Source organism: Thamnophis elegans, chromosome 1 (genome assembly GCF_009769535.1).
Source record: "Thamnophis elegans isolate rThaEle1 chromosome 1, rThaEle1.pri, whole genome shotgun sequence".
In the NCBI taxonomy this organism is placed as follows: domain Eukaryota; kingdom Metazoa; phylum Chordata; class Lepidosauria; order Squamata; family Colubridae; genus Thamnophis; species Thamnophis elegans.
The window spans coordinates 98,704,311-98,722,911 of record NC_045541.1 but is presented as its reverse complement, the minus strand read 5'-3'; the positions used below and the strand labels follow the sequence as shown (position 1 = coordinate 98,722,911).

General features: G+C 38.3%; 1 protein-coding gene across 2 annotated transcripts in view; it reads right to left on the bottom strand.

The window, feature by feature from the left end:
• Positions 1-9,971: 9,971 nt before the first annotated feature.
• Positions 9,972-18,601, bottom strand: part of TPCN2 (two pore segment channel 2) — a 39,878-nt gene continuing 31,248 nt past the window's right edge. For both annotated transcript variants that reach the window (XM_032226599.1, XM_032226608.1), the window contains 6 exons: positions 16,941-17,014; positions 15,802-15,877; positions 15,224-15,306; positions 12,909-12,990; positions 11,965-12,050; positions 9,972-10,752 (listed from right to left, as the gene is read on the bottom strand). In XM_032226599.1, coding sequence (XP_032082490.1) covers positions 10,674-10,752; positions 11,965-12,050; positions 12,909-12,990; positions 15,224-15,306; positions 15,802-15,877; positions 16,941-17,014 — 480 coding nt within the window. In that variant the 3' untranslated portion in view covers positions 9,972-10,673. The remainder of the gene's footprint in view (positions 10,753-11,964; positions 12,051-12,908; positions 12,991-15,223; positions 15,307-15,801; positions 15,878-16,940; positions 17,015-18,601) is intronic.

Genomic DNA, 18,601 nt, shown 5'->3' with positions numbered 1-18,601 from the left:
TGGACTTTTTGACTGGAAGACCTCAGACAGTCCGGATCGCGAACAACACCATCATACTGAGCACTGGAGCCCCTCAGGGCTGTGTGCTCAGTCCTCTGCTGTTCACCCTGCTGATGCACAACTGTGTAGCAATGCACAGTTCGAATCACATCATAAAGTTCGCTGATGACATGACCGTGGTGGATCTTATCAGCAAGAATGATGAGACAGCATACAGAGAGGAGGTGGAGAAGTTAACGAACTGGTGTAAAGCCAACAACCTATCTCTGGATGTAGACATGTTGTTGACTTCAGGAGGACACAACACGACCACTCCCTGCTGAACATCAATGGCTCCTCCATGGAGATCATAGAGAGCACCAAATTCCTTGGTGTTCACCTGGCGGAGAATCTCACCTGGTCCCTCAACACTGGTTCCATAACAAGGAAGGCCCAGCAGCGTCTTTACTTTCTTAGGAAACTGAGGAAGGCACAGCTTCCATCACACATCCTCACAACCTTCTACAGAGGGACCATCGAGAGCACCCTGTGCAGCTGCATCACCACCTGGTTTGGGAATTGCACCGTTTTGGATCGCAAGATCATACAGCGAATAGTGAGGATGGCAGAGAAGATCATCGGGGTTGTTCTTCCCTGTCATGGACATATACACCACACGCTGCATCTGTAAAGCCAGAAACATTGTGGCTGACCACACACACACACCTCATACACGCTCTTTACTCTCCTGCCATCTGGAAAAAGGTACAGAAGCATTCGGGCCCTCACAAATGGACTGTGTAACAGTTTCTTTCCACAAGCCATCAGGCTCCTCAACGCAAAGAAACTGAACCATAAATACTTGCGAGCTATATGTAGTCCTGTATCCTGCTCTTTTTCTTTTTTTTCCTATGTTGTCTGATGTAGCACCTTGGTTCTGGGGAAACGTTTCATTTCACTGTGTACTGTACTGCGTATTGTTGCAATGACAATAAAACCTACTTGACTTGACTTGATCATTTGGAGCGTTATTTTTCCTTTCACAGAAAAAATAAAGTCAATACACTCTGTACTCAAGCTATAGGTAATCCTTAATTTACGATCACAATTGAACCCAAAATTTCTGCTATTAAATGAGACAGTTGTGAAGTGAGTTTTGCCCCATTTTATGATCTTCCTTGCCACAGCTGATAAGTGGATCACTGCAGTTGATAAGTTAGTAAACTTTTTTTAAAAGTGAATCTGGCTTGCCCATTGACTTTGCTTGGTGATCACGTGACCTTGGGATACAGCAATAAATATGAATCAGTTGCCAAGCATATACATTTCGATCACATGATCATGGGGATGCTTCAGAGGTCGCAACTGTGAAAAAAAGTCATGTCACTTTTTTCAGTGCCATTGTAACTTTGAACGGCCACTAAATGAACTGTTCTAAGTCAAGGACTATCTGTTATTTGGAGATAAGAGGGTTAAATGTCTCCTCCTCCTAAAATGTTTCAGTTTTGATCAAGTGCAGACTGCCATTGCCTATATATATCTCTTTCATTTATTTTCCTGTCCTCCCAATTTCTCTTCCATTGAAGTCAGCTTGGAATTTCTCTCACAAAACAGAGCTTTGGTCCTTGTTGATCTAAAAGAGAAATTTCAGAATGCCTCTTTACTAAATTCTGTGAGTTTCAACACTCACATTTTTTAAAAAAAAGGAGGAGGTCTGAAATTATGGCTCACTCCATTCTCAAAGTATGAGATGAAAAAAAAAATCCTATGATCTCACCATACTTGAACATCTTTTGATGGAACATAGGGTTACAATTAAAACCATTTAAAATGTAAAAATACCATGAGATTATTATCTGTATGCTAGCTGCATGGAAATTTACAAAGAAGATAATAGGTAGAAAGAATTGGGTACATGACTTATGGATCGTATTAATATTATTTTCAAATATACTTTCATAGCTTAAATTTTACTTTAAATGTAATCTTAGGTACTCAAGAAGTTGGATTCTTAGTCCATCAATGCATTTTATAGCATAGCAACCTATGCTTTATTTTCTCTGAATGGGACCTACATATGTAGACCAACATTCATACACTCCCCAATAAGAAGAACTGAAATCCTGAAGTTGTTAAAACTTGCTATGGAGTGAGTCTGAAACAAATATTAATACTTTTCTATAAATCATTAATTATTTGTTCTGTTCTTGACTAATCAAAATATAGGTGTACCCCATTCAAACCGCTGCTTCACTTTTGAAGATACAGTGCCTATGTTTGGTGACAATTCCATTAATTGTGAATTCTTGGTTGAATTCAAGAAAAGCACATATAAAAGGAATGGGTCAAGGCACTCCTATAAACAGAACCCTTTTTTTTAGAGCTATCTATGACTTTATTTAAGCAGAATAAAGCCCATATGGTAATATTATGGTTACATTTTAAAACATTTGATCTTAGCAAAAGCCTTTTGGGTAGCTCCAAGTGTCATTGCTTTTGGCCAAGTGAAATATATACACTACATAATTTGAGCAATCTTTATGAATAAAAGAAAATAAAGTTCTCATAAGACCTATCTCCACATGATGCTATGAAGGAGACTTCCCTCCAAAATTATATTCTTCTGATATGACTCTGGCAAATAAAGCAGTATTCCTACTTCTAACCTCCGTCGCTCTGTTGGCCTTTCACATTTGCACATGCCCAGGAAACATTTCTGTCAAAGTGAAGCAGTGGGCAAATTGAAGGGGCTTGGATTGACGGCATTGAGAAGGAGCACCTTGTCTTTCAAGATATACGAACATACATTCATGGAAAGTACTCAGAATCCAAAATTTGCCCCATATTAGGCCATGAATGAGGTTATCATCTGTGGCCAACAGGTGTTGCTGCTGTTGCCCCCACACATTGGAGTTCTGAGTTAACCACCCCCCATTAGGGTAGGAGGGTCGGTTGCCCACACCTCCAGGAAACAAAGCAGGTGCTTTCCTTGCCCATCCAGCCAGGGGGCTGGTTGAATTACATTTGGAAAGAATAGCCTTGCTTCTTTCATGAAATTCAATTACAGAGAAAGAGAGGTGGCACCTTTTGTGATGCGATGGGACAATCTGCGCTTCTCGTGGCCCCCTTCTGCTGGCTACTTTGATCTGAGTGCTATTGTCTGGCTTTAACACCTTCACCTTTAATTCCAAACAGAGGAGGCCTATCCAGCAGTTTTTCTATAGCAAGAATTGTTCAAGTCTTCTTAATAGGAACCCTCAATTATCCAGGAAGCCAGAAACTAAATACACATAGTTTTGGTGAAATATAAGATTATTCTCACCAGTATTAAAACAAGTAGGAGAGGCCACATTAAAGACTCAGGTTTTACTTTCTAAGACTATTGCTTAATAAAAAGCACACTGGCAACAGCTCAGCAGCACATTAGGGCTGGAACCAGTTCAACCCAAAATGCAGAAAGGAGATGTAACTGAGTAAAATAATACAGGTCAGACAGGCTCTTCAGCTCACCTTAATAAGATCATTATTGTAAAGCCCTATCGCCATATTGACATGACCCAAGCCTGTGGCAGTTCAACACTATAGTATTGCAGATTTGCATCACAATCCTTGGTGGAACAAAACCACACTCCTCAGTTGGGGAGAACTGCAACCTAAGCTGCCAGAATCCAATCCTGCACGATAATTCTCACGTACATTTTAGGATCAGAACAGTGTTGGATTAGGAGGACAGTTTCCTAAATGACCAAGAAAAAATTTCACTCATGCTCAACAAAAGACGTCTCTCGCTTGGAAAATCAAACCATTTGGTCTCCTCTCCTAAATAGCTTTACCACTCTTTCCCTTTTTCAGATGAGTAGATTACAGTAATTATTCATCAGCTGCATAGATATAACGTTCTTAGGCTTCGTGCATTGGCTTTTTAAAATTAATTAATGTTGGGTTTATAACCTGGTCTTTATTTCAGGAATTCAATGTGGCATATAAATTATATGTGTACAGGTCACACTAAGCCAGTTTGCAGTTTACCCAGATGTATGCAACAGACTAATTTGTAAGCCATGATCTAGAAGCCAATGGCTGGATTTACATAATATCGAAAACCAGAAACAAACAAATCACTTTTTACCTCAACGTCAACCCAACTGGAACATTCTTTTCACCATTTTTTCCTGCAAGAACCCTGTAAATAGTTGGGCTGAGTTACAGTATCTCCTGGCATAAAGCCACTTGTTAAGTTTCCATGGCTAAAAGTGCATTTGTGTTTGGTCTCTGGAGTTTTTTAACTTCAAACTCATAAACCCTGTAACACAGGAACGGTTTCTAAACATCGGGATATTGTCCCACTGACAATAACCCAAGCAACACTATCACGTCCATGTTCTGGCAAATATTAGCTGAACTTCCTGGAGTTCTTGGTTTACATGATTGACTATCAATGTGAAATGCAGTTTAGGACAAATTATCCATGGTCTGTTATTGTACTTAATTTGGGTAGAATAAAAGCAGATTATTGAGCCCACAATCTAAAGCACAAAGTAATCTACTTTGGAGATCTGACTAGTTTTCTGATGTAATGCTCTTCTTCCTTTGCCACTTTGGGTTGTAGCCATCTTGATTTTTATGAGACCCATCCAAAACATCATTGTTCTCTTGTTTAATACGTGTGAGTATGTGTGTGTTATAATGTGCCTGCTTATATATGTACATATTGTGGCTCATTGTGCAGTCAGATCAGTACATTTAAAATAGGAGGGGAAATTACTTTTCATTTGTCCTTGACCGGATTGGCAACACTCTGAAGATTATCTGTTTAAAGCAGGGGGAGGCAATTTACAGCTAGAGTGGGTGGTCCAGTCATTTGTCACCACTATCAGAAAGGAAGCTATAACTCAAAAACAGAATTGGCCATCTTTGGAAGAAGTAATATGGCTAAAATATGTTCCCAAGCAAAAATAATTATACTGCCAATACTGGATTCAAGGAATCATGGTCGATCTGAAGATTTTAACTATGTGGCCTCCGTTTTCCATGTCATTGTTAGACAAGATTCTCTCTCTCTCTCTCTCTCTCTCTCCCCCTCCCTCCCTCCCTCTCCCTCTCTCTCTTCCTCCCCCATCCCCAGTTCTTTATTGCTTGTTTCAGGCACTCAAATTATTTCAGCTGCTTTATGTACTGAATAGCAAGAAAAAGCATAGTATAAAAGGGAAAGTGCCTGACATTTTTCTCTCAAGATGAAAAAATATCTACAGCAAGTTTTTACATTCAGCATCAAGTGGTTTCCAAATGAATCACCCATATAGATCTGACATCAACAGCAAGAGCAGCAGCATTTCCCCATCTTAAATAGAATAACAGAGTTGGAAGGGACCTTGGAGGTCTTCTAGTCCAAACCCCTGCTTAGACAGGAAATTCTAATCCATTTCATACAATTGAGTATCCAATCTCTTCTTAAAAACCTTCAGTGTTTAGCATTTACAACTTTTGGTGGAAAGTTGTTCCACTGATTAATTGTTCTGTCAGGAAATTTCTCCTTAGTTTTAGGTTGCTTCTCTCCTTGATTAGTTTCCACCTATTGCTTCTTGTCCTGTCCTCAGGCGCTTTGAAGAATAGCTTGACCCCCTGTTCTTCATGGCAACCCCTGAAATATTGGAATACTGCTATCATGTCATTCCTAGTCCTTTTCATCAGACTAGACATACCCAGTTCCAGAAACCATTCTTTATATATTTTAGCCTCCAGTCCCTAATTATGTATGTTGCTCTTCTCTGCGCTCTTTCTAGTCTCAACATCTTTTTTTACAGCTTCCATTTTTGTAATTTTTTTATTTATAAAAGACGCAGAAACTTCCATGATTTTCTTATCACTGCAAAATGCTTTCCTAAGCGGGTAGAAGAATGCTGCATTCCTAATAAAAAGTATGACTCAGAAATAGTTGGGCCTAAAAGTATGTTCAGAAGATGTTCCTTCTTATTTTCATGTAAACTCCCTTGGTATGTTACACAGCTTGTAGTCATGTGAGGATTGCTTGTATTTAGAAAATGCAGTTAAATGAAGACAAAATGTTTGTAAGAAAATATATCCAAAGACAAAATTTTCAAATTAAGAAACAACCCCAGTTAATACTCTATACAAGTTTCTTGGAGGCATCAAACCTCAGTCACTGAAGGATTCATACCTTCCTTTTTAAGACAATGATTAGATTCATATGCCATTGCTGCTCAACTTAACCAACAGGATTGTTGCAAATGTAAAAATAGGGGGAGGAGAGGAACTGAGCCAGGTATTATCTCCCTAACAATAGCAGGATAACAGAAAAAACTATTACTATCAAGTGTGTATGTATGATACACACTCCGTTTATGTGAAGCAACAACTCAGACAACATGGGAGCAATACCTCCATTGTACTGTACCATGTAGTGGATGATTTTTCATTCAAAACTAATCTGTAGAAACTGTGCAATATCTGTCTGATGCTATGATGCTGCTATATGATTTACATATTGGCAGTTTTACTCTAAACCTGGGATGTCCAACTATGTCAACCTTAGGACTTATGGACTTCAATTCCTAGAATTCCCAGCCAGCTATGCTGGCTGAAGAATTCTGGGAACAGAAGTCCACAAATCTTAAAAGTTGCCAAGATCGGACTCCCTTGCTCTAAATCTAAGCTCCAACAGCAAAAGGACAATTATTACCATTATGCATTAAGAAAGCCAATCTGCTTGCGATTCAGGACTTCAGATTTAATGCTAGTAGAAACACAAAATAATTTATAAAACACCAACTGTTTCAAAAATATTTTAATTACATATATCTGTGCTCTTAAAAAAGGACTCACATAGATACATTTTACAATTTCCTTTTTTTTCCAAGTTAATACATAAAACTTCATAATATGCAAGTAACTTTATTGGTTTCTTCATATGTTCTCAGAGCATGAGACATTCAAAATTATATTGCACTGGTAAACCTGGAGCACTGAATTGCCCAAATTGCACCACTGGAAGAAAAACATAGCATGAAGAATGTTTGGAAGTTATACTTGCTATCCTGAGTAGAGAACAACACTTATTTTTCTTAAGCTTAAAATTAAAGAAACGTTCCATAAAGAATCATGTTGTTTGTAATAGTTGTTACTGATGCCCAAAAAATAAACCAAAGCCAAAGATAGGGGAATTGTCCTCCTGAAGCTATTTCAACAGCCCTAGGAATACAGCTAATAGTGAAAGATGCTACCATCAACATCATCTGGAGTACCAATAGGTCCTCACTGTTGAAGTAAGCTATGAAAACTCTGGGCTGAAAAGAATGCCAGTTTCTGTAGCTATAAATATATAGTTAGTATATATTAGTAGCATAAAATAGATTTAATATTTCAGAGAAAGGGTACAGCCTCGTTGCTCTTCTTTAACTCTCTTTGTGTAAAAGAATTTTTAAAGAAGGGTAATATTCAAAATGCAATCGATCAGTAATATAGTAAAGAAAGGATTTTCTTTTTGAAAGTAGGAACTGTATCAACAAAGAAAATATATCCAAATGAATGCACATCAGAAATGCAGATCATAGCAAATGAAATGGCTATTGATCAATAACTGTTTAATATTATTTTCTGCTTAAGCAACTGTTTAATAAATATTTTCCTAGATGGTCACTCAGAGATGCAAGAGTGGTATACCAGTCTTTCAGCTTCCATATTTTGTGTAACATGGAACACATTGTTTTTCTACTTTAATATTTACTTATTTTGTTATTAATTAATTGTTATTTAAGGGAAGTAGGGAATAACTAAATCTTTTGTCGAGCAGTAGCTGCTATATTTGTTCTCCATTTAACATTTCTCAAAAGAAACAAAATCCATCTGGATACACTGGCACGTTCTCCACAAATCTAAAATGACTTTGTATTTTAAAGGAAAAAATTACTTGAAAGAAAGATATCCTTAGAGATTAATACAGCTATCTCTTAACTATCCCTTCCTCTTTTATTTAAATCAAAAAATACAAAACTGATCTGCGTTTGCATGACACAATAAACTAAAAAGTAGCAATCACATTATAGGCTAATAGGGCTATAAAAAAATCTACCACTGCAAAATGTAACATTTTTCCAGAATGGGTTTATGATGCTCTGCATAAAACAAGACAGGATCGTGTTTGGAACACCACAAACTGATTCCAGTTCAGAGGATTAACTTTTGTGAAATCACTGGAGCATCCTTAAATCAGCATGGTCCAGAAAAGAAACATTCAATTTCTAGAAGACTAAGGGTTTGGCCTTAGGCTACACCAATTTCATTTTGAACTATTTCAAGTATAAAACTTCACAAATGTCCCTATGATGAGCACTCAAAAATTGTTTTGAGGCTTCTGGAAGCTGCACTGTTTTGGGATCAACATTTTTTGGAATGTACAAAACCAGCACTTCTGCACTCTGTGTGAGTTCATGCAAAAAACATCTCACTGCAAAATCTCTTGCACACTTTTAAAGCAAACTATTATATGAACCAGCCTACCTGATGAATACAGTACGTTGTGTGGACCCAGAAAATTGGGTTAAGTAAAATATGGCCTTTATATATGTCAATGTTTTTCAACCTCATCAACTTTAAGATGTGTGGACTTCAGCTGTCAGAATTACTTAGGCATTTCCACGTATCTTAAAGTTGCTGAGGTTGAGAAACATTACATATATTATATAAACAGAACTATGTTGCCTAAGGAAGAGAATTAATATTTCAATGCATTTTTAATTAACCAAATACTATGAGATGACCATAGTTATTTAATCAAATTCTTTAGTGTCAAAAGAATTTCCCTTTCAGCATTGATGAAAAAATTCAGGAGTTAGACAGAAAATAGAAGAGTAATTCTATATAGCATCCCTGAATGAATAATTTAATAATAGAATAGAAGCTCTATAATACACTAAATCAGGTTAATCTAGATGGATCATCTTTTCAGGTCAAAGACATAAAAATCTCAGGGAGTCACACCAATAGATGTTTTACATAACACCTGATGGAATCATAAAATAGCCAATACAAATAATTTGCTATTGATATGATTAAAAGGACTAAGGGACTTAATTTCTATAATTTTGTTTTTACTGACATGAAACAATGTTGCATTTTTATTAGGTGCCCAAATTTTATGGCCGATAAGTGCCTTTTGAATAATGTCTATGTGTCAGAAATGTTCTCACAAAATGGGTTGGGGTGTACTCACAAAATGTTTGCCACAATACATGTGGACAGTTACAAAACTCAATAAAGAGAAAGCCAAATATTTCAACTCTTTTCCTCTCCATTACTTATTTCAGCAATGACACACAGATCAGGCTTCACCAAAAAAGGGAAAACAAGGCAAAGTTGAGCCTCAAACAAGAAATAGGGATTGTAACCGGTTCTCTTCCCACAATGGTTTTAGTCTAGATCAGAGATGTCAAACTCGTGGCCTGCAGGCCAGATGCATCATGGCCACGCCCACACCCGGTTTAGCAAAGTGGGGGAAAGTCCTGATACGTCACATGACGCTGCCGTGATGACATGAGTTTGACACCCCTGGTCTCAAAATTACAAGAGCTGATCCTGATAAGGGGAGCAGGGAGACAAAACATTAAGCACCTTAATGTCATGAATTCAAGTCCCCAAAGGCTGCTTGGCACATCATTAATGTAACATACAGTCAACCAGGGTGGATAAAAATCAATGGTTTTTTTTAAAAAAAATATTTTAAAAATCACATTTTTTTTAATTTTTATCAAATTTGTTTTAATAAAATGCTTTTGGAATAAAAATCTATAGTTTCCTATTTAAGATACATTAATAATTTAGCTTATTCAGCATGAAATGGAGCTTAGTTATGTAGCATGAGGCTGTAAATTCTGCAATATTGGGACTGTCAGTGAATCAACAGCACGTCTGAGGAGGAGCTGCTATGGGACAGAGGTGACAGTTGCTCTTTAAATATTATGATTTAAATCATGTTGATTTAAATCAAGCCTTTTTATTAGTGATTGAAATCATGATTGAAATAGACTTGATTTAAATCAAATCCACCCTGCAGTCAACCAAGGGCTGAAGTGATATTCACATGAAGTTGCTATGAAGATTTGGGCAGATATTAAAACTAGAATTGTATCCTTCTTCTTTCTAAAATAGCTTGCCACAGTGGAACACATAACAACTTTTTATATGAATCCCTAACTTTAGGTTTTAAACTTTTATCCTGTATTTGAAACATTTAGACATTTACTAAAACACTTTTGCAAACAATAAGGCACTGCCCTGGTGCGTCACACAACAAATACTAAAAAAGGAAGTTTGCCTCTGTAGAAGGTTTGCATTTTGTATTATCTGTAGCGCTACACCGGACCAGTGGATTTGATTATTTATCTTCCACCACATTTACTATAAAGTGCAGTATCACTGATCCATTTCTCTTTCTTAAAAGCATTTAATACCCCCTAATTCTTTATTCCATAAATCAACTTAAAAGGAAGTCAAATTAGGATTTTAAAAATATGTTTAAAGTGAACCCAAGTGTCCTTTAAAGACCGTCTATTGTAGGCAACGGTCAAAATTAAAATCAAGATTTTAGCGCACTTTCTAGAAAGAAATTAAGAGTTCTCTTTAGCTCTAAAACCTGCATGCAGGGATGATGAGGCTGGATGGCCATTTCCAGCTAGATGTCATCTATATAGATGCATATGTGGATGCTGGTGAAGTCTTGCAATCAATTCTTCCTCCGTTGGTTCTTCTAAAACATCCCTGTAAGAACAAGCCAGAATCACTGAAAAAATAGCAGAGCCAGTGTCTTAGGACAGACATTGTACATATTTTTACACACCAGAAATAACTTCCCTAGGCCTTCAACACTAACTTTCAACATTAAAAGCCTCTGTAGTCCATCATTCATGACTCAATTCCCAATAGATAACTTCATATGCAAAATTATATTTTTGCTTTATTTTAAAATAGATTACCTAGCAACTTCGCTAGAGCAGGGGTCTCCAACCTTGGCAACTTTAAGTCTTGTGGACTTCAACTGCCAAGCTTCACTGGCTGAGGAATTCTGGGAGTTGAAGTCCAAAAGTCTTAAATTTGCCAAGGTTGGAAACCCTTGCGGTAGATTATCATATAAAGGTAGTCCCCGATTTACAGCAGTTCATTTAGTGACCATTCGAAGTTACAACAGCAGTGAAAAAAGTGATTTAGGGCTTCTTTCACATTTACGACTGTTGCAGCATCCTCATGGTCACTCCATCCCCTTTTGTGACCTTCTAAAATCAATGGGGAAGCCAGATTCACTTAACAACCAAGTGACTAACTTGGTGGTGGGTTGCAGGTGGTATGCTCCCCCAGTATGGGCATACCGGTGCCTGCCGGGAGCACCAGGTACCATTCCAGTACGGTGCTCCGGAGAGCCCGCCTGCCCTCCTTACCTGTATTTAATCTCTTTGGTGCTTCCGCGCACGTGCATGGAGCATACGGCTCCTGCACGACGCTCCGCCGAGCAGCTGGAGCATTGCGGAGGTGTCGCACGAGGTAAGGACGTGTGCACGCGTGCTACGCGTGTTCATGTGGTGGACGCTGGGCCCCGTTGCACCGTACTGGTTGCAATGGGCTTCGGAACCCACCACTGCACTCACTTAACTGCAATGATTAATTTAACAAGTGTGGCGAGAAAGGTCGTAAAATTGGGCAAAAAGTGCTTAACAAATGTCTCACTTAGCAACAGAAATTTTGGGCTCAATTGTTGAGGACTACCTCTTAATAATATAACAAAAATAGGGCAACATGCTCTAAATTCTGGCACTCTCTATATGGATCCCTTGCTGCTGTTTCTCCTTTGAGTGCTTCCTTCTCCTTTAGCCTTGGCAGTAAAAAAAAAAAAAAAATGCACATTTGTCCCACTCTAGTCCTCAGTAAGTTTCTTTTCTCAATTAAAAATATAAAGCGGCTACATTGCTGCGCTTGTACCTGAAGAGGAGTTCCACCGTCATTTGATATTCGACTTCTGAGAGAGATGGCCTATGGCAGCGACGATCCCATTTATGAATAAAATTCTGCAATTGAAGAAGAGGAAACCAACACCATTTCATAAGAGAGAAGCCTCCTACTCAATTCATTTGCAATATATATATATTTTTAAAAACTCAAGGCACGTAGCCAATTCATGTGATTAGCATATAATCAGAGATAGCTATTTGTGGAAGTCACAGCAACAAAATTATAACTGTTGAAATTTGGGGCTTGAAAGAGGGACAATTCAGTTCTAGAAGATTTAAGGGAAGCTGCTGCACCAATTTCTACGGACGGCATACTTCCTTTCTTTATTAACAATTCAAAGTAAATACCTTACAAACAGGCATGAAATGCTCCAATCTTTGCTACCAGTTTGAAAGTAAATACCTTACAAATAGGCATGAAATGCTCCAATCTTTGCTACCAGTTTGGAACCGGGAGCGCTTGCACACAGTTCTTCTGTGCATGTGCAGAATCTTCTGCGCATGTGCACAGCATCCATGATGATGTCTGGGCAAGTGCTCCGCCACCGCCACTACCAGTTTGCCTGAACCAGAACGAACCGGCAAAATACCACCTCTGCTTAACATAAGGTGCTCAAGATAAGTGTCATCAATAATAATATGTAAAGCTTGAGACCAATATTAAAGGGGTGTGTGTGTGGGTGTGTAAGGGGCTTCCATGGAAAGTCACTGACTTTCAACTCTAGTAACCCGATTTAAAAATATATTTTTTTCCAGATAACTTAGTATATGCTGTCCATCCTACTGTGACATCAGGAGATTTGCCAGTCCAAGTGAAACCACCCATAAATGCAATTTGCTACTCCAAGTGAAACCACCCGTAAATGCTCATGTGGTCTTCAGGCCTATCGCTTTGGATGACTAGTCAAGCCTTACCTCTAAAAGCAAGGCTATAAAAAGATTGACCCAGATGACAGAGGAAGTCAGCCACCAGGTGACAAAGTACAATTTTGACCAGCTGTAAAAGAAAAAAAAAAGGATAAAATCAAGTCATGCCTATTATTACAATTGCAGTCTTAGAATTCCCTGCACTGTGTGACCTGTAGCACACCACACATTTCCTGTCTGGTATTCCTTCCAGTTACTTCTACAAATTAAAAAGGTCCACATCCTTGTATTCTCATAGATGAATTATTCCTGCCACTTAGTGTATTTTTCAGAATATAAGACGCACCTTTTTTTTCCTCAAAAGAGGCTGAAAATCTGGGTGCTTATACACCCATTATAGCATTTTTTGCCTCCCGAAGCCCCGCACCTTCACCAAAATGGCCGTGTATACCCTTATGGAGGCTTTTAGAGAGCTCCTTGGTGCTGGGGGGGGGCAGAAATGAGCAAAAAACCAGCCTTTTTGCCCCTCCCCCAGCCCCCAGCAGCACTCTATAAGCATCCATAAAGCTATGCATGCAGGTTTTTTTTGATAAGAAACGGGACGGTTTTTGCCCACCCACCCCAAGAGCACTCTGCAAGCCCCCTCCCCCCCAAGGTTATTCATGCCTTTTTTTAAAAAAGAAACGGGCCCGTTTTCAGGAAAAATGGGCCGTTTTGGGGAGGTTTGCAGAGTGCAAAAACTTTTTTTTCCTTTCGGAAAGCTCTTTAACTGATTGATGAGAATTACATTGATCAAGTGCTGTGCCAGCAGAAACACCTACCTATCTACTATATTTCTCTCTATCTCTATTTCTCTCTCTCTATCCCTCTATCTACCTACCTACACACTCTCTCTCTATCCCTACCTACCTACTGTATTTCTGACTCTATTTCTCTCTCTCTCTCTCTCTCTCCGTATCCCTTTATCTACCTAATTACCTAACTACTCTCTCTCTCTCTCCCTACCTACTGTATTTCTCTCTTTCTCTCTCTCTCTATCCCTCTATCTACCTACCTATTTTTTTTAAAAAAAATGCCTCTTCAAAACCTTGGTGCGTCTTATACACCGTAGCGTCTTATACTCCAAAAAATACGGTTTCTTGTGGCCTTTTAGCATTCCTTTTCTGGCTCTAGAATTTTCTTGACGATTTTTTTTCCTAAATATCCCTCAGGATACAATCTAAATCCACTCCACTGCTCATCCCAAAGGTGCTTTTTACAAAAGCCAATTGGACTTCCTTGGTTTGTTTGTTTTTTTAAACTTTGAAATCATTTCACTTCTCTGAAGAAGAACTAAAGAAGTTTCTTGGATGAAAAACAAAATGTTTTTAAAAGAAAAAAACGAGAAAGTCCAGTTGCTTTTTGGAAACAAGCACCTTTGGGACAACCATGACCCGGACGATTGACAATCTCTGTACTCTATTGCTCATATGTTCTAATCTAATTAAGACCATTATCATTTCTAGATTTTGCAGTTTATGTATCATAATTCGCTTTTAAAAAAAAATATCATCTATACCCCTTAGTATACTATTGCTGATTGATGGTTTATCCTGGCAGTGCTCCAGAATAGGCAACCAACATATTCCCACTCTATTTTTCACTTTGTCTGACAGCATAAAACTAATAGAGGATGCTATATATATAGCTCAGAGTTCATCTGTGGGGTCCTTGGGACTTTCTGAGCGTGGTTGTTATTTTGCAGACATTTCACTACCCAACTAGGTAACATCATCAGTACTAAGAGCAGTGGTGGGTTCCGGATCCCGTTGCAACCAGTACGCTGCAACAGGGCCAGGCATCCACCATGTGCATGCGTGCAGCACATGGACAGTGCGCACATGAGTACTTACCGCCCGCAACACTCCAGCTGCTCGGCGGAGCATCGCACAGACGCTATATGCTCCATGTGCGTGCGCGAAAGCCCTGATCGGCTCAAATACAGGTAAGGAGGGCGGGTGGGCGGGCCCTCCGGAGCACCGTACAGGAAAGGTACCTGCTGCTCCCAGCAGGCACTGGTATGCCCATACCGGGGCATACTGGTCGTATCACACCACTGACTAAGAGGGAATGGAGTTTGCTGAGTATTAAGGACCATACATTGTAAAACTAACTACAATGATGAGTCTATCATGTAGTAGGGATCCTGGTTTTGCTGTTTCTGCATAGGCCAAGAAAGTAGCAAAACAGAGTATATGGTACAAGATAAAGTGCAGATTTTTTTTTTTAAAAAATGGAGACTGTCTGATAATCTTGGAGAAGTTCATGTCTGCATTAGGATACCAAATGTATTGCAAAAAGCATAGCTTTAATTCATTACTCACGGAGATGTATATCTGGAATATGCCTCCAAGAAAACCTGCCAGTTGTTCACAACCATCACATCCCACAAAGTCACTAATGCTGCCTATATTAGGGATAAGAGAAGTAGTTGTAGTGCACATTAATCTATTATGAGAATTTCAGAAAATATAAGAGAAAATGTAGAGCTATCAAGACAACAAACTAGAATATGGATAGGGATAGGGATAGGGATAGGGATAAGGGATAAGGGATAGGGATAGGGATAGGGATGGGAAGGGATGGGACGGAACGGAACAAAACAGAACAGAATAGAATTCTTTATTGTCTAAGTGTGATTGGACACAAAAGGAATTTGTCTTCAATGCATAAGCTTTCATTGTATATAAAAGCTGTAAGTGATAAATCATAAGCATCATAAAAATATATTCATTATAAATCATAGGATACAACACTTAGTGACAGAATCAACATAAATTGTACTAGGAAACTAAATAAAACAATATAAATCGTAAAGAGGCAAGCAACAAAGTTATAGTCATAAGTAGAAAAGAAAATAGTAATTAAAGCAACTAATTAATACATATTGAATAATACTCACAGCAAAATCATCAAAGTTGTTTGGCCAATACTCCAGTTGTTCAAAAGTGCCACACTTGACAGTTGTATTTACAAAACTATAATGGAATAATAAACAACTAGAAATTATTTCATCGCTGTATGCAATGTGGCACTGCACAGATCAAATGTTAAATTGGCAGATTCTTTTACCATAAGTATACTTTTAGATTTCTTAAAATGAAGAGGAAAATTAAGTCTGGAGATTTTAAATCTATTAAAAATGTAGACAGGATTAAAAAAAGAATAAGATGCTTCAGAACTAAAAGAATATAATGAGAAAGATAAACAGTCAGCCAGATGTTGGAGCAGAAGCATTAACTTTAAATTCAAGAAATACAGGTATTCCTCAACTTACTGGGACTGGAATTTCTGTTGTAAGTCATTGCAGTTGTAAGTTGAGACAGCCCTATTTTTTACAATGGTTATTCATGGAGTTGTGAAGTGGGTGCAGCTTCCCCAACAATCATTTTTGGCCAAAAATTGGCAGAAAAAGATCACAAATCACTTGATTTCAGGATGCTGCAGCTGATTCAAATTTAAAAATCCTCTCCTCTCTCTGTAGTCTTATGTAGGTAGTTCTTGGACAACCATTTGTTTAGCCACCATTCAAAGTTACAACAGCACTGAAAGAGTGACTTACAACCGGTCCTTACACCCACAACCATTGCAGCATCTCCATAGCCACATGATCAACATCTAGGTGCTTGGCAACTGGCATTTATTTATGACAGTAGCTGTGTTCCAGGGTCATGTGATCTCCATTTGCAATCTTCCCTGCTAGTTTCAACAAACCAAATTAAGGGGGAAAGCTAGATTCACTTAATGAATATAGTTTACTGAACAATCAAGGTGGGAACTGTGACAAAAATGTTGTAAATGGGGTGAGACTCACTGGACAACCACTTTGCTTACCAATGGAAGTTCCAGACCCAATTGTCATCGTTAAATCAAGAACTATCTTATATATTAGCCTTATTTGCACAAGAAACACCACAATTGGGCTGTTGTTATTAACATTTAGAAGTTTTACAGATCTATTTCCATGCTGAGGCTATACAAGCCAACTGTATTTTCTGGCCTTCTTGCAAGCAGGAATGGCATGCTGATTTCCCATCTTACCTGACATTGCCCATGGGAGTGATGGTGCCTCCAAATAGCTCCATGCCAATTATTGCAAATGCATAGAAAGCCACCTGAAAGAAAAGTTGACATGAAACTGAAGCCAACTGAGAACTTTGCAACAACACAGTGTAAGGTTCATTTAGTTGATCTAATAAATCAGAGGTATGGATTATCGTTGAACTCTGATTTCCCCTCCCTGTTGCTTAAGCTTATACTACTGTCTGCATCACACTTCCAGGAGAGTGACCCCATGATTTGATGCTCATTCATTTACGTAAATACAGTTGCACCATTTTTTTGTTCAGAGCTATCAACAGACTGCACAAAGCATTTGCTGAAAATCACTGCATTGCTCTGGAGAAACAGCAACTGGCAAATCCAGGGTTACACTTAACGTATGTCTTGTCCCGTTACCTGGACTTGTCGTAGTCAAACTTATATTTTCCAGGAACACAAAAAGAATTGTTAACTTTGAATTATAAAAATAGAGGGGGAATAAAGACAGCAAATGTGCAAAAGATTCTTGTTTGGCAATCTTAAAAGTAGATATACTCCAGAAAATTTAAATCATGTTCCTATTCATATGGTTTCTAACTCTGTAATGCTCTTCCTAATGTTATAACACCTTCTCCACTCACATTGTTTGGGGTGCTGCAGCCAAATATCCCAATAACCTAAACGTTATATACTACTATTCCTATAAATACAGCATGTCCAGGTAGGCTGTAGTGCTTCTGCACATAATAGATGTTCCTTCAAACAATTAATTACTTCACTGTGATTCTCATTACCCTGATTTTCAGATGGGCACTAAGCAGAGGTGGGTTGCTCCCAGTTCGGCCTGGATCAGGTGAACCAGTAGTGGCGGTGGCAGGAGGCTCCACCCACCTGCCCGGATTGTTCTGCGCAGATGAGCACGAGCACGAGCACGAACGAACTGGTAGCGCTGGGATTTGCAACCCACCTCTGGCACTAAGTGCTTTCTGGCAGAAAAGCATCATAACATCTATATGTAGTTTTTTTTAGATGTCAAATTATTTTTATAAAAATGGTCCGATAAATGCATTCAAATGTTATCTATGGGGTCTATTTTTTTAAGGAATAAAATGTATCTCAGCAAATCTAACAGTCACTTAGAAAAGTATTAAAATGTGGCATACACAAATTGTATGTGTATGCCTCCTTTTCTCATACACACATATTATTTCTGGCCTTGCTTTAAGGAAGATAAACATTTCAGTGAGCCTGGGAAAATTGTTAGTATTTATGTCTCTGTTATGGAAAGATCCCATGAATTATCTGCCAAACTATTTGAAAGATTTTAATTGCACTGGATTATTTTCAACCTGCAATGCATAAATCTGCCAATAGGTGGAACTGTCCTACTTGTGATAATCATAGAAACTCCAATTAATTATTATGTAAATCTCTTAAAATTAAGTAGATAATATATTTTAACAAATGCACACAAATAATTGCATGTCTCAAAGCAACAGGAAGCGTTTCTCCAACTGGAGAAAGAGAAAAAAAGAGAGAAAGAGAGACAGAGAGAGAGGGAAACAGAGAGAATAATTCTCAAAATTAAGACCCATTCTAAATCTGAATTAGTTCTACTCTATAATCTCTTTCTAAAGCAGAAATATAATGAAAAACCTAAC